At 32.9% G+C, this 14,566-nt stretch overlaps 1 protein-coding gene across 1 annotated transcript in view; it reads left to right on the top strand.

Moving 5' to 3' along the window:
- The first annotated feature begins 6,920 nt into the window (after nt 1–6,920).
- LOC139523808 (uncharacterized) overlaps nt 6,921–14,566 on the top strand; it is a 20,127-nt gene continuing 12,481 nt past the window's right edge. Inside the window, exon 1 of the mRNA XM_071318093.1 lies at nt 6,921–7,145. Coding sequence (XP_071174194.1) covers nt 7,052–7,145 — 94 coding nt within the window. The 5' untranslated portion in view covers nt 6,921–7,051. The remainder of the gene's footprint in view (nt 7,146–14,566) is intronic.

The following is a 14,566-nucleotide window of genomic DNA, read 5'->3' as shown; positions in this document are numbered from 1 at the left end:
TTTATATCATGCATGAAACAATAAACTTAAGTAGTTTTAAAAACTGTTGGATAATTTATACACTGTACCAGAAAACTCACACAATAAAATTTATTAAATATGAACACAATCATTTTTTTATAATTTTTTTTGCATTTAAAGCAGTTTGACGGCAAAAGACGCAAATAATGCTTTAATAAATTTGGTCTTACAAAGCCTATTAATCTTTTCTTTTGTGCTGTAACCATATAAAATGCATGTATTTTTAATGGTAAATGACTATAGAACTCAATCAGACTAAAAAGATGGAAATATATTGTTTTCAATGAGTGGTTAAAGGTGGCAGGTACCAGTTTTGGTGTACCAGAACATGTGTCCCACGCAGAAATTTTGTTATAGTTAAGTATTGAGGTATATAATTGCATCATGTGGACTGAAAAAATAAATGAATGTAAATTCTAGGCTACTGTACTACACAAGTAAGTAGTTGCATACACAGGTTGGAGATTTCCTTCACATATAGGACCAATCAGATGTCAAAATTGTGGTCTCCTCACTTGACGGCATCCAATCAAAGTGGGGAAAAAATTCAGTTTTATGTAAACAAAAATATCTTGAGATTTTGATGGTAAGGATAGGTTCGGACAAGGGTCTAATTCACTGAATATCCTTTCTCTCTTGAATTTTGGCTAAAATTCTTATCGGCTTTTAGCAGGATTCTGCAGGTGAGGATTAGATTGGTATCAGAGCATCACATTTTTTGCCTTATTTGCAATGCATTTATAAATTTGTAAATCTCCATGCTGGACAGACACCCAAATTTAAAGGTTTTCTATATATTTACATAAGCACGCACACATCTTAGTTCCTTGAAACCATACATTTTATTTGTATACAAGCTTGAATGAATTTTCAAGAAAATAAAATCATAAACCAATGAAATTCTAAAGATTTATTGTAAAATAACTGGTTTCTGCCACCTTAGTTATACATTAATAGTTGCTTTCATTTTCGTTTTATTTATAACACAAATAATTATTAACTGATTTAGTCTCTAACGTACTTTTGCATTACATGAATATTATCCATAAAGGTGTCAGTATTCACCTCAGAAACTTACAAAACCTTTGAATAGACTTATTAAGAAGGGATATAATTACGATACTGTTGTCAAGTCATTAAAGATTGCATATTTTGGTGTTAATATTGAGTCACTGATAAGGTCTTTGCATCGGAACTAAACACATTTATTCTAAAAACAGTTGTTGACATGACACGGGTTATGTTCTTCTCATATATGTTATGATGGTATGATACTAAACCCCTAACGGGAAGGATTGTGCCTGATGTTCATATGATGAAATCATAATCTTTCAGTCAGTTTAGTTGAAGTCTGGAGCTGGCATGTCAGTTAACTGCTAGTAGTCTGTTGTTATTTATGTATTATTGTCATTTTGTTTATTTTCTTTGGTTACATCTTCTGACATCAGACTCGGATTTCTCTTGAACTGAATTTTAATGTGCGTATTGTTATGCGTTTACTTTACTCCATTGGTTAGAGGTATAGGGGGAGGGTTGAGATCTCACAAACATGTTTAACCCCGCCGCATTTTTGCGCCTGTCCCAAGTCAGGAGCCTCTGGCCTTTGTTAGTCTTGTATTATTTTAATTTTAGTTTCTTGTGTACAATTTGGAAATTAGTATGGCGTTCATTATCACTGGACTAGTATATATTTGTTTAGGGGCCAGCTGAAGGACGCCTCCGGGTGCGGGAATTTCTCGCTACATTGAAGACCTGTTGGTGACCCTCTGCTGTTGTTTTTTATTTGGGCGGGTTGTTGTCTCTTTGACACATTCCCCATTTCCATTCTCAATTTTATGTCTCTAAATGCAACGGGGGTGCAGCATTCCAAAAGAGTCGTTTCCTCTTTTGCTTTATTGATGATATGTATATTTCAAAAGCAGACATACATTAACTACTTTTGTAAAGTAGAGATTTTCCAGGGAAGTAATCACAGTATCAAATAATAAATACATATAAATAGTCATATTAAAGTCTTTATCTACTTTATCAACGTGAGAGGTAGAATGTGATAATTAACTTTTAAGAGAAAATTTAAATATCAATCATGTTGAATGAGTGCATTTATCATTCGATTTTTTTCGGAAAAAATCAAATCTAGTGATCGTGATGGAATAGCAGATATTTCAGAATTTTGAAAAGTCATTGCTCATGTCAGATATGTGTGTACAAATTTATAGTAAATGTCTATTTATGCGTTTTCTATGTATGTTAAATATGAAATAAGGAATAATTGCCAATGAGATAACTACTGTAGATTCATTATTATACGTTGAATTCATTATTATACGTTGGATTCATTATTATACGTTGGATTCCAATTTTCATGGATTTCGTGGGTATAGGTGAACCATGAAATAAGATATTCAACGAATAACAAACTTCTTATATATATAGATTCTACCACTGCATCGAGTGTTATACGATATTTATCCACTCGAGACAGTTAAATTTTCAAATTTAAATCGCGAGGCTTGCCCGAGCGTTTTAAATATTTAAAATTTAACTGTCGAGAGTGGATAAATATCGTATTACACGAGATTTGGTGGTGGAATCTGTTTCTCTAATGATTTTCTAACATTATGCAGGCAAACTTATTCCTTCTGTTCGAATGATCTGCAAAAAGATGTGTTTTTTCTATGTGACGTCATCAGGCATGGTCGCCTTTTTTCATGCCGTTACAATAGGAAATTCAGAGGAAAGCAAGAAAATTCGACGTCATAATCTGATTTTAATCAATGAAGTACTGAGATCAAACGAACCACACGTTGATTAATTTTTTTATATACAATGGGTGCAGAAAGGGATAAATTGACGAAGAATTAGAGAAATATATTTATATGCAGACTTCGGCAAAACCACAAAATCTAATAACCACGAACAAGCAAGTTTCCTTACTCCACAAAATTTGGTACCCCCGAAAACAAATGAATTTGCAGTATCCATAACAAACAAAAAAGAAAAGAAACAGTCAAACGAATCTAAAAATAAAATAAAACCAAAATAGTCCAAATCATATAACAACAATAATCGGTATGTAATTGTGGTAGTCAGCAACCGAAAACCATTTGATTTCCGTTATTAAAGTTTCGTAATGTATTTCTCACCGTTAAGATAAAAACCGCATCTAGTATGGTAGTATTTGTGTGTTTTTTGTATTATTATAAAACACATATATTCTAAGCTATCAATAATCAATGTCTGTTAACAAATATTGAATAAGTACACCCATAGTTTCTCTATGTTTAAAAGCGTGTTAACTGATCTATAAGAGGCACCGACATGAAAAACTGGCGGCGAAACAATAAACAAAGAAAACTATGACCAGAATAAAACTATAGACAAATCAAGCTAGCTATCGATTCCAGAGAACTTTAAAGATCATACCTAACACGATTTAACAAGTTGGGAACTATAAGACGGCAAGTCTTAAAACCACAAATTGGCACTGGGTATAATCAACGTTCTATCAAAATTAAAATTCTAGACACAAATACGAAATCAAAATATGTCGTTTGATGATATTCGATTAACATACATTTAAGATAAGAAGGGGAAAGTACAATATCAGTGACATCAGCATGTGAATGACGCAGTTATATACAAAACATCTATTGGAAATAAGCTTCTTACCTTAAGGAAGTGGAAGTTTGGGTTTATATTTCCTCTTTTGAAAAATCGGCAGACCAAATATTCAAAATCTTTAAAATATATTTCAAAAATCAAAGAGTTTTATGATTTTTTTCAAATTTGTATTACCCCAAATTGTTGCTGATTTCCATCATTAGTGTATCACACCCGTTTTTGAACCAGAGATAAGATATCCAATGCAAGATTTCATTCGATTACAGAGATAGAAGTGTTCAGAATATGATCATATCCATTAGTAAGTACATCAATTTCATTTTCCTAGGTTCTTTGCAAAACCTGCCTTAAGGTGGTACCCAACACTTTCACTAAAATTAATTTAGCTCGTTTAATTTTCATAAAATTTTGTCAAAGTATTTACTTTGACACTTTAACAAAAATATAAAAATTTCAAAAATTTTGAACCAACCGTTTTGTCAGAAAAATTACACTCACAAGTCTGGTTATATAGCAGCTCTACAAACACCAATTTTGATCATTGAGAAGCTTAATATTCCTTTTACAACACAACGTTATTAAAACGTTTAGCTGACTTTACAGAGTTATCTCCCTGTAATGTTAGTTACCACCTTAAGTAATATCAAAGATTAATTTGCAAGCAACAATCAATTACGCTGACCTTGTTAAGAATGCATCGATCATGGACAGTCATAGCTGTTGCAAATAACATGATTAAAGGTAAATCATCAACGAATGCAGACAAACTAGCGTATACGTAGGTTGAAAAGAGAGCAGCAGATACCGGCCTTTCCATCAATCACAATAAGACCAAAGTTTTAAAGTCGAACACCAGGTCCCTAGCAAGTCTGGTGGTTAACACCCAAGCTTTAAAAGAAGTGGATTATTTTACATACATTGGAAGCGTATTGGACAATCTTGGTGGCTCAGATAAAGATGTAAAAATCAAAATTAGCAAAGCTAGAACTTTAATATGATGGGATCAATTTTGAAAGGAATGAACATCAACCTGAAGACCAAAATACGCTTGTTTAATTCCAATGTAAATACCATACTCTTATATGGAGCTGAGACTTGGAAAACAACAAATAACCTGCTCCAAAAACTTCAAGTCTTCATCAACAACTGTCTCATGTGCATACCGTATAGCGGGTTATTTTCACGGGTGTTAAATGTTTCGATTTTCATTGAATAAGTTATACGAAATATTTTGGCGGTTATTATTTTGGCGGAATCAAAACTTTTATTAATATCATTGCATATACTCTCATAATTTGGCGATTTTGTTCTATCCGCGAAAGAAAGCGAAAATTGACACCCCGCAAACATAACCCGCTATACAATACTTAACATCATATGGCCTGAAAATATGTCAAACCAAGATCTGTGGAAAATACAAATCAATCCCCGGTTGATATAGAGACGAAAAGAGAAAGTGAAGATGTATAAGGCACACAGTTAGGAAGCCAAAAAACTACATTACAATGCCTTGCAGTGGAACTCACAAGGAAAGCGCGGCAGGACCAAACCAAGATACACATGGAGAAGCAACGTTGGAGTCGGTATCGATTAAGAAGGTTAAAAGTGGAAATCTCGAGAATCTAGCAAAACATAGAACAAGGTGGTGAAATATCGCTAGTAGCCTATGCTCCACTAGGGTCAACAGTATTAAGCAAGTAAGCAAGAAGGTAAATGGAGAACCTATAGCTGTTCTGGAATTGTAAACATACCCATTTATTTTGTAAAGGCGATATATTTTTATTACTTCTGTTTTGGAGTAATAAGGAGAGGCCATAGTAGTTAAAGGCTGTATAACATCTCAGTGTTTGATATTTTTATCTAACATCTTTTTTTTTATTTCTTCTCTTCCCTGATATATTTTAACAGTTACCGTATTGTATTAGCTTTACCAGTGTCTATACTATAATTGACAATTATGTAGATATTAGAAATGTACAATATTTGCACAATTTAATTCAAATAATTTATCCTTACTCGTCACTTTTAAATACTTGATAGCTGAATGACAACAAAAAACGACCACACTATATCATGGCGACCAGGAATAAACAACAACTAGCGAATGCGGAGAACGTCCTTACTATATTGATATTGTATTTTCCCATGAGCGTCACTGATGAGTCTTATATAGACGAAACGCGCGTCTGGCGTACTAAAGCATAATCCTGGTACCTTTGATAACTACTGGGTCGATGCCACTGCTGGTGGACATTTCGTCTCCGAGGTTATCACCAGCCCAGTAGTCAATACCGAAGTGTTGACATGAATATCAATAATGTGGTCATTTTTATAATTTTCCTGTTTACAAAACTTTGAATTTTTCGAAAAACTAAGGACTGTCTTATCCCAGGCATAGATTACCTTAGCCGTATTTGGCACAACTTTTTGAAACTTTGGATCCTCAATGCTCTTCAACTGTGTACTTTTTTGGCTTTATAAATATTTTGATATGAGCGTCACTGACGAGTCTTATGTAGACAAAACGCGCGTCTGGTGTACTAAATTATAATCCTGGTATCTTTGATAACTATCGTCATAAAAACAATGTTCTGCTAATATGGATTGAATCTCTGTAAAAGGTTTAAATAAACATACACTTAATATTTTTGAATCCTACGCCATATTCCTGACTTGGTACAGGACATTTCAAGAAACATAGGGGAATTGAACCTAGTTTAATGGCTAGTCAAACCTCCCGCATTATGACAATGTTAACTTTCCTTTGCTTAAAAACAAATACCTAATAAATAAACTAAAATATATTGTTAACAAATTATCAATTTAATTTTGACAATATCAAATGGAATGGTAACAACTCTTTTAAAAACAGTATCTGGAGCGCTTATCTAGAATAATATTCATCCGTAAAGCCCAAAGTCGAATATTTAAAGGCCATTGATGTATTAAAAGCGAAAACGTCGAAGAACTACATGTATATGACTGAAACGGGCAAAACAGTTAAAGGAGGCAAAACAGTAAAAGCAGAATCAATTTAAGATAATCTTTGCCTGAGGGAATTGAAACCTTAGTTTCTGTATTTTATTTTATTTTCATTTTTACTGTAGCAGTGATACAATGCTTCAACTGTACAATGCTTCAACTTAATCCTTAGTTATGAATATTAATATGATTGTTCTATGAAATGTTACGTGCAATGATCCACGTTTGTCACATTAGATTGGCTCTATTCGTAAAAAATGTTAACAAGAGTTAAAAGATGCATTTTATTTCTTATAACGTATCATTTAAAATAAAACGCCTTCATAGAAACTGCTCCAACAAGAGAAGCTGCAATGAAAATTTCAAATATTTAACATAGGTTTTGTTATATGGTTCCTGAATTATAACAGAAATTTATTGAGTCATGGTCATTTATTTCAAGAGAGTTATGGAGAATTGTGGATACTATCATCTTATTGGAATTATTTCATTAGGAATTTTGAGTCAATCGTTTGCAAGTAAGTTAATTATCATGTGACACCAACCAAAGCACATAAAGGGTAGGCTTTATCACACACACACACACACACACACACACACACACACACACACACACACAAAAAGGGGATAGTTTTGTCTGTATATGGCCAACAATGTAATCGCAAAATAGTTGATGTACATAAAAAAGCAATCCTTCAACACGAGGCGTTGGATCTATCGTCTTCATTTAAACCAGACGTTGCTGCGTATTTAATCAACTTTCAAGCATTGATACTGCTAATTTCTAGAGTCCAGGCTACCATATTTATTTAGACTCGTTCAATGCTTTTGTCCTATCAATCTGTAAATGGTAACAGATGGTAAATGATGGCAACAGTAGTATACTGCTGTTCTTCAAAAGTCATACACCGATTGATAGAAAACAAATCCGGGTAATAAAATAAAAGCGAAAGAAACATATCAAATATAAGAGGAAAACAATGTAACAACAGAAACACTGAAGTGCAACAAAAAACAAACGACAATAAAACATACAAAGAAAACAACTATTGTAAAACATTTGTGTATTCTTTATTTTTTATTGTTGCTTATGTACTTTGTAGATATGCCTTCTTAATATGTTTCTTTGATACATATATGACGTAGCTCTGTACTTATACATCCCGTAATAGTGTTATTGTTCTTTGGCAAATTTATGTATTCATGTCTTTCATTTTTGCTAATATGCTTGGTCTTTATGCCATTGTGTACAGCTTTTGTACACATTCGTTTAGTTTTATAGTGATTAAGATTATTACACAATGTTGACTGCTGTACCCCTATTTTTTACATGTTTACCTATTATGTCTTTATAAAAAAAAAAAGAAGATGTTTGTTTTGTTCACATTTGTTGTCAAAATAATGGAATTTGATGCCACTGTTATACAAGTGAGAGGTTTAGCTAGCTTTAAAACAAGGTTTAATCAACCATTCTCTACATCCGAAAATACATGTTCCGATTCAGGAATATGACAATTGTTATCCATTCGTTTAATGTGTTTTAGCTTTTGATCTTGTCATTTGATTATGGACTTTTGTTTTTTGATTTTTCCTCAGTATTTTTGTTTTTAATTTTACTTTTTAAAAAACAACTGTTATATTCCTGACTTTATTCAGGACATTTTAAGAAAAACTAGTGGGTTGAACCTGATTGTATGGCCAGCCAAACCTCGCGTTTTATGGCAATGTTGGATAAACCGCTAAAATGGCAATATTACATGAGAGAAATACAGTACAAATAAATGCAAGAACACTCAGGACAGAGAAGATTTTTGAAATGAAAACTGCGTTTTATAGCTGTCTGTACGGGGCGGTCTTGTTCATTGGAAAAGGACACACTTTCAGCAATTATATTTTATATCCCGGTCAAATGTGCTTATAAACATTGAAAGACCAAGGGGTCTCATCGTCATTTAAGCGGTCTCCGGTAGGGTTTCACTAAAAAATTTGAATATCAAACTGGCACGTTCGACCCTCCTTCAACATAGAAGACAGGAAATGTATCCGAATTCCTTTCAATAACACTTTTACATGTTGTATCTACCTATTAACTAACTGTCTGCTTAATATTAGGAAGATTGAGATATCAGGGCGCTCTCGACATTACTCTGTGCCCTTTATCCTGAAATTTTGGCATGTTTTAGCTGAAAAGTGACATCTAAGCCCTCCGTAGATATCGAAGATAACATTATCCTTTCGATACAATCTTTATATATACAGGGTCTATGATTTCCTTGAATGTATGGACATTGAAAGACCAGGGTGGTCTCATAATCAATTCAGCGGTCTTCGGTAGGTTTTCGCTTTATATTTGAATATGAAACTGGCACTTTGGGGCCTCTGTAAACATAGAAGACAGGAAGTGTACCCAAATTCCTTTCAGTCATTTTTCATCTACGTATTAACTAACTGTCTACTTAATATTAGGCAGATTGCAAGATCAGGGAGTTCTCGGCATTGCGATGTGAACGGGAATCTACTACAGTTTAAAGGGGACTTCCTAAGTATCTTTTTTCACTCATTCCAACTATGTAAATCATGCTTTTAATGTCATGAAATATTATATTATTTTATGATTTTCAACTAAATTTGAATATCGAATTGACTGCTGACAGCCTGTTGGATATTGAATATCGAATAACGAATAATGAACCGGCTGCTAACTTCAAATACTTTAAACTTTACCTCAATCATTGCAAAATTGTTAAACTTTTCAGATTAGAAGTTGTAAAGTTCCCACAATTCGGAGAAAATATAGTTAATAAGTTAGTAAGGTTTCTGCTGTCAGTCAATTGTTTAAACGGTTGTTTGATTAATGACCAGTGGCAAATACTTCAATCATATACCACACGATAACAAATTAACAATTAATGCAGTAATTTTGTAAAATAACAGCGATCGGAATTAATAACTAGATTTTTCACATTGCATCAGGTCACGTATTGATACCTCAATAAGTTGTTGCAATGGGGACTTCTTCACATGAGCACCCGTTCGATCATACGTTTTTGCGTATGTTCTAGTAAGCAATCATCACGAACAGCGATAATTATTATTTTACTAGCATCGTCTAAAATGTAGAACATGCGTGTGTCTATAACATATCGCCTTCATTCTTGAAAGGTTGTTAATTATTTAAAGAGTGGTTATACAATATCTGCAAATTCTCCGAACTATTAAATAATAATAGTAAAAACATTCAATCTTAAAACTTAGTAAAAATTGAGTTTTAAAACTTCGTTAAAAATAAATTAAATTGGCACGTTATCATATCGAACTTAGTATACTCTTTTACATAATGTATACGTTTCTTTCAAACACATATTGATTTGTTACGTATGTAAGCCCCTGGGCACTTTCAACATTTGATTTTAATTAGAACTTAAGTCATATGCAACTAATAATGTGCAGGAAAATTTTGAACCAATATAATGCATGAATATATACTACAATAATATTTTTAACAAATTCATAATGTGGAATAGAAAAAATGATAGGATCATTCAGTGAAAACTTTCCTTGCTTACCAATTTTCGGGTTTCATTGTAGAAGAGGGACGAAAGATACCAAAGGGACAGTCAAACCCATAAATCGAAAATAAAGTGACAACGCTTGGCTAAACAGACAAACATAAGAATACATTACACAACATAGAAAACTAAAGAATAAGCAACACGAACCTCATTAAAAACTAGACGTGATCTCAGGTGCTCCGGAAGGGTAAGAAGATCCTGCTCCACATGTGGCACCCGTAACACCAAGTAGGTGTTTACCGATCGTGACATAATAAATACACAATTAACACAAAGGTATTGAAGGTGAAAAATAAGTAAGATGATTGACATGCGATAGAGATATGTTAATTTTCTTATTTTTTTTATTTCCCATGTATTACCATTTGAAAATCAAACTTTTCTTGATTAATATGGTGTATAAATTTCTCTATCAGAATCAAATTAAACTATAGAATTTCCTTATTTGTTTACCTTTAGTTTCAACGCGATGATCCCTCACATTTGCGTGCGGCTTTACGTGTTATAATGGTCTTTTTTTTTGTCTTTGTAAATCATCACTTTTACTGTTTATTCTATATTTAGTAGCTATAGTAACCCGTTAACGTGGTTCGGTACTTACACATCCCGTCATTGTGTTAATTTGCAATGTTTTTTTTCTTTTTTTTCGTTGTTGTTAATGTGCTTTGTCTATATTTGTTTGTTTTTATAGTAATCAAGGTAATAACACAATGGTGACTGCTTTAAACTTATTTTTTACGTTTAAACCTATTATATCTGTTCGTTTTGTTCAAACATCGTTGTAAAAAAAATGAATTTAATGTGTCTTTCATACAAGTTGAGATTTAGCCAGTTATAAAACTAGATTTAATCCACCTTTATATACATCAGAAAATGTTTCTATTAATTCAGGAATATGACAGTTGTTATCCATTCTTTTGATGTGTTTGGACTTTTGGTATAGCCATTTTACTTTTTGCTTTATCTGTTTACAGGTTCATTGCTTAGAAAAATTTTGGAAAGGATTTTTCGTGGTTAACAATGTTATCTGCTTTTAGATAATATTTTTTATTATCTAGAATTTTAGCTAAGGAAACAATAAGCAGGCGCGGATCCAGCCATTTTAAAAAGGGGGGGGGGGGGGTCCCAATCCCAGAGTAAAGGAGGGGTTCCAACTATATGCTCCCATTCAAATGCATTGATCGGCCAAAAAAGGGGGTTCCAACCCCCGGAACCCCCCCTCCCTCCCCCCCTGGATCCGCCACTGATAAGAAATCTCAATCCTCGAGGGAAGCATGCCAAGTGATGTGTGTTATCCTCCCTAATGATTATTTATTTTGAGTTAGATGGGGGGGATTCATTAGAAAAAAATAAGATTATTTACGTATGTCCTTTCCTTGATAGGGCTACTACACGGTTATCATTCGGTTTAACGAGAGAAATGGTCGTGAAAGAATATCTAACGGCGGTCAAGTATTGAGAGACGATCGTGAAAGCTCTGGTAACGGATCGTGAAAGACATTCGATGAAATTTCTAGGTCAGAATCTTTGAAAAAATCGCTTAATTTTCAAAACGCGGAACAAATCCTTACAAAAAAATATGTCTGTCAAAATGGTCTAACTTCCTCAACATAACTGTGAAATAAGATAGAGAAAATATGCAGTACTTTATGAAAAAAACACAAAAGGCGCAATGCATGTCTATGAAATTACAAATGTAATTACAAATAACACGCTTTTTGTACATATAATGTTTATCGTGATATATTTGAAATTTAATCTTTGGTCTATCTGATAGTACAGTAAAATTAAGGTATGTTCTTCTCTTAAAAGCATTAATTTGTATATGAAAACCTTGAATTTGTTGAATATCCATCAAACTTGATCGTGAAAGATCAGGCAACGCATTAAGTTGATCGTGAAAGATAATTCGTGACCCGACTTATTAATAGTAATCAAAAATCAGTATTTTTTTTACCATTTAATAAACCTGCAACTGGTTGAAGCCTGTAACTATTTTGATAAGGATGAACATTAAAGCTATTTTTTTTTATTCAACACTTTACCTCGAAAGTTAAAAAAAAAACAACAACTAAAAACGTCTCTAAATAAGTTTGAAAGATTCAGCTCTGAAAATCGGGCAAGTGCAATTCAGACAGACCGACACTTTTTAGCCAATAATATGGATATGCAACGTTCAAACCAAAATGATATCCATCAAACAAAAAATTACAGCAAAATAGCATCTTTCATGAGTAATTTGAGATTGAACGATAACCAACATTTTGTGCAACAGTACTTGCTTAGGTTCTGTATATATACAACTGTATAACTGTCATTTAATACTCTATGTACTTATAAATATGTTATTATTATTTTGAAGACTCTCAGGAAGATTAGTTTTAACTAATGGGATCATCCTCTTGAAATAAAGATTATTTATTTATTTATTTATTTATTTATTTATTTATATATAAATGTGGATTGATTTAACTATACACTACAGACTAAAGAACACCAGAGCGCAAATGCTGTAATGTCTCGTCTGCTTTACTTATGATGGTTAATTTTTTGAACGTCTTTAATATCAAGGGTTTTACTAGAAGTGTCAAATGCGCTTAATGTATTTTTGTCCATCTGATGAATTAAGCCTTTTCAATTGATTTTTATAGTTCGTTCTTATGTTGTAGTGTTATACCACTATCTCAGGTTAGGGGAAGGGTTGGGATCCCGATAACATGTCTAACCCCGCCACGTTATTTATGTATGTGCCTGTAATTCAGTGGTTGTCGTTTGTTTATGTGTTACATATTTGTTTTTCGTTCATTTTTTTATACAAATAATTCCGTTAGTTTTCTCGTTTGAATTGTTTTACATTTTCATATCGGGGACTTTTATAGCTGACTATGCGGTATGGGCTTTGCTCGTTATTGAAGGCCGTACAGTGACCTATAGTTGTTAATGTCTGTGTCATTTTGGTCTCTTGTGGATAGTTGTCTCTTTGGCAATCATACCACATCTTCTATTTTTTAAATTATGTTTGCCAATGGTTCATAAAAAGAGTGCAAGTTCAGATGAACCATGACATACAAATCTCTACAAATATCCCGTAGACCAAATAAATGTGTTCTGATCCTTACAGTGCCTTAGAAACTGACAAATGTAAAAGTTATGCTTGGCAAATTAATTCGAAACATAAGGTCAAAAGTATATGAACCCTGACCGACAGCCAGACATAGACACCTTACTATCATTCAATATATCAAATACAATTGACGTCATCATGGTCATATATGAAACATGCTGACAGACATGTACACCATACACGAAATACCATGGCGTATAGCATACAGGTATATATCCAAAAGGCTAGACAACATAAAACGAGCATTGCCGAATGATGCATGATAATGAGTTCGATGTTATTTGAAACCTTGCAGAAGTCGAAAATGTACACCTCACAATCATAACAACAGACAGTTATCCTAAAGCTTAACGAATCCGCGATACGGACTTGACCACAAAAATGAATCTTCATCCATGAAATAAGGCAAATTCGGGGTCAGGTGAATCCTGTCTGACGGACATGTAGTTTATAGGATCCAATATACAAAATGTGGGTATCCTATAACTCGTGATAAGTGAGTACTTCACATGACAATAAAAAGCTTCATCCTACAATCATCCAACTATTTTACATTTCATTTTCTGAAAATATTAATACTTTGAAAAGCTTAAACCTATTGAGGATGTTGACCTATAAAATTTTTCTCAATACCAATATTAATTATGATATAATTGAAGAATACTTTGAACGTCTTCGTAGCATCAGATCTTTCCCGATCCTTTTCACGATCTTCAAAAATGCGGTACGTGATCTTTCACGATCCGAAAAATCAATTTTTGTGTAAATGGTTCTTTATTTACCAAGTTTCAGATTATGTTTATACAAAATAACTTTGAGAGCCATTTGATTAATTCAAATAGAATGCCCTTATTCGTATTAAAGTAGTTTTTCTAGTTGAATTTGTGAAAAAATCATGTTTGTTACATTTTTATGTCAATGAAATGTCGAGAATCAATTTGCCTTTTGTTGTTTTGTAATAACTATTTACTTTTAAAACTGGATATTCTCACATACTGATCATAATGTTGAACCATTTTGACAGACAGTTTAATTTTGTCGTAAAATTGTCTGTGTAATTAATTAAATTAGAATATGTATTGACCTTTCATATGTCTTCTCGATTATATGTCTTTCACGATCCGTTACCAGAACTTTCAAGTTTGTAAAGCACATTTGTAAAGGAGTGTGAATTTACACGAGCGTATCGTAATAACTGAGTCTTGAAAAGCAAATGGTTTATGAATGCTGAGAAATGAGAAGA

The sequence above is a fragment of the Mytilus edulis genome, chromosome 5 (assembly GCF_963676685.1).
Source record: "Mytilus edulis chromosome 5, xbMytEdul2.2, whole genome shotgun sequence".
Lineage (NCBI taxonomy): Eukaryota > Metazoa > Mollusca > Bivalvia > Mytilida > Mytilidae > Mytilus > Mytilus edulis.
This window is presented reverse-complemented; position numbering and strand designations above follow the sequence as displayed.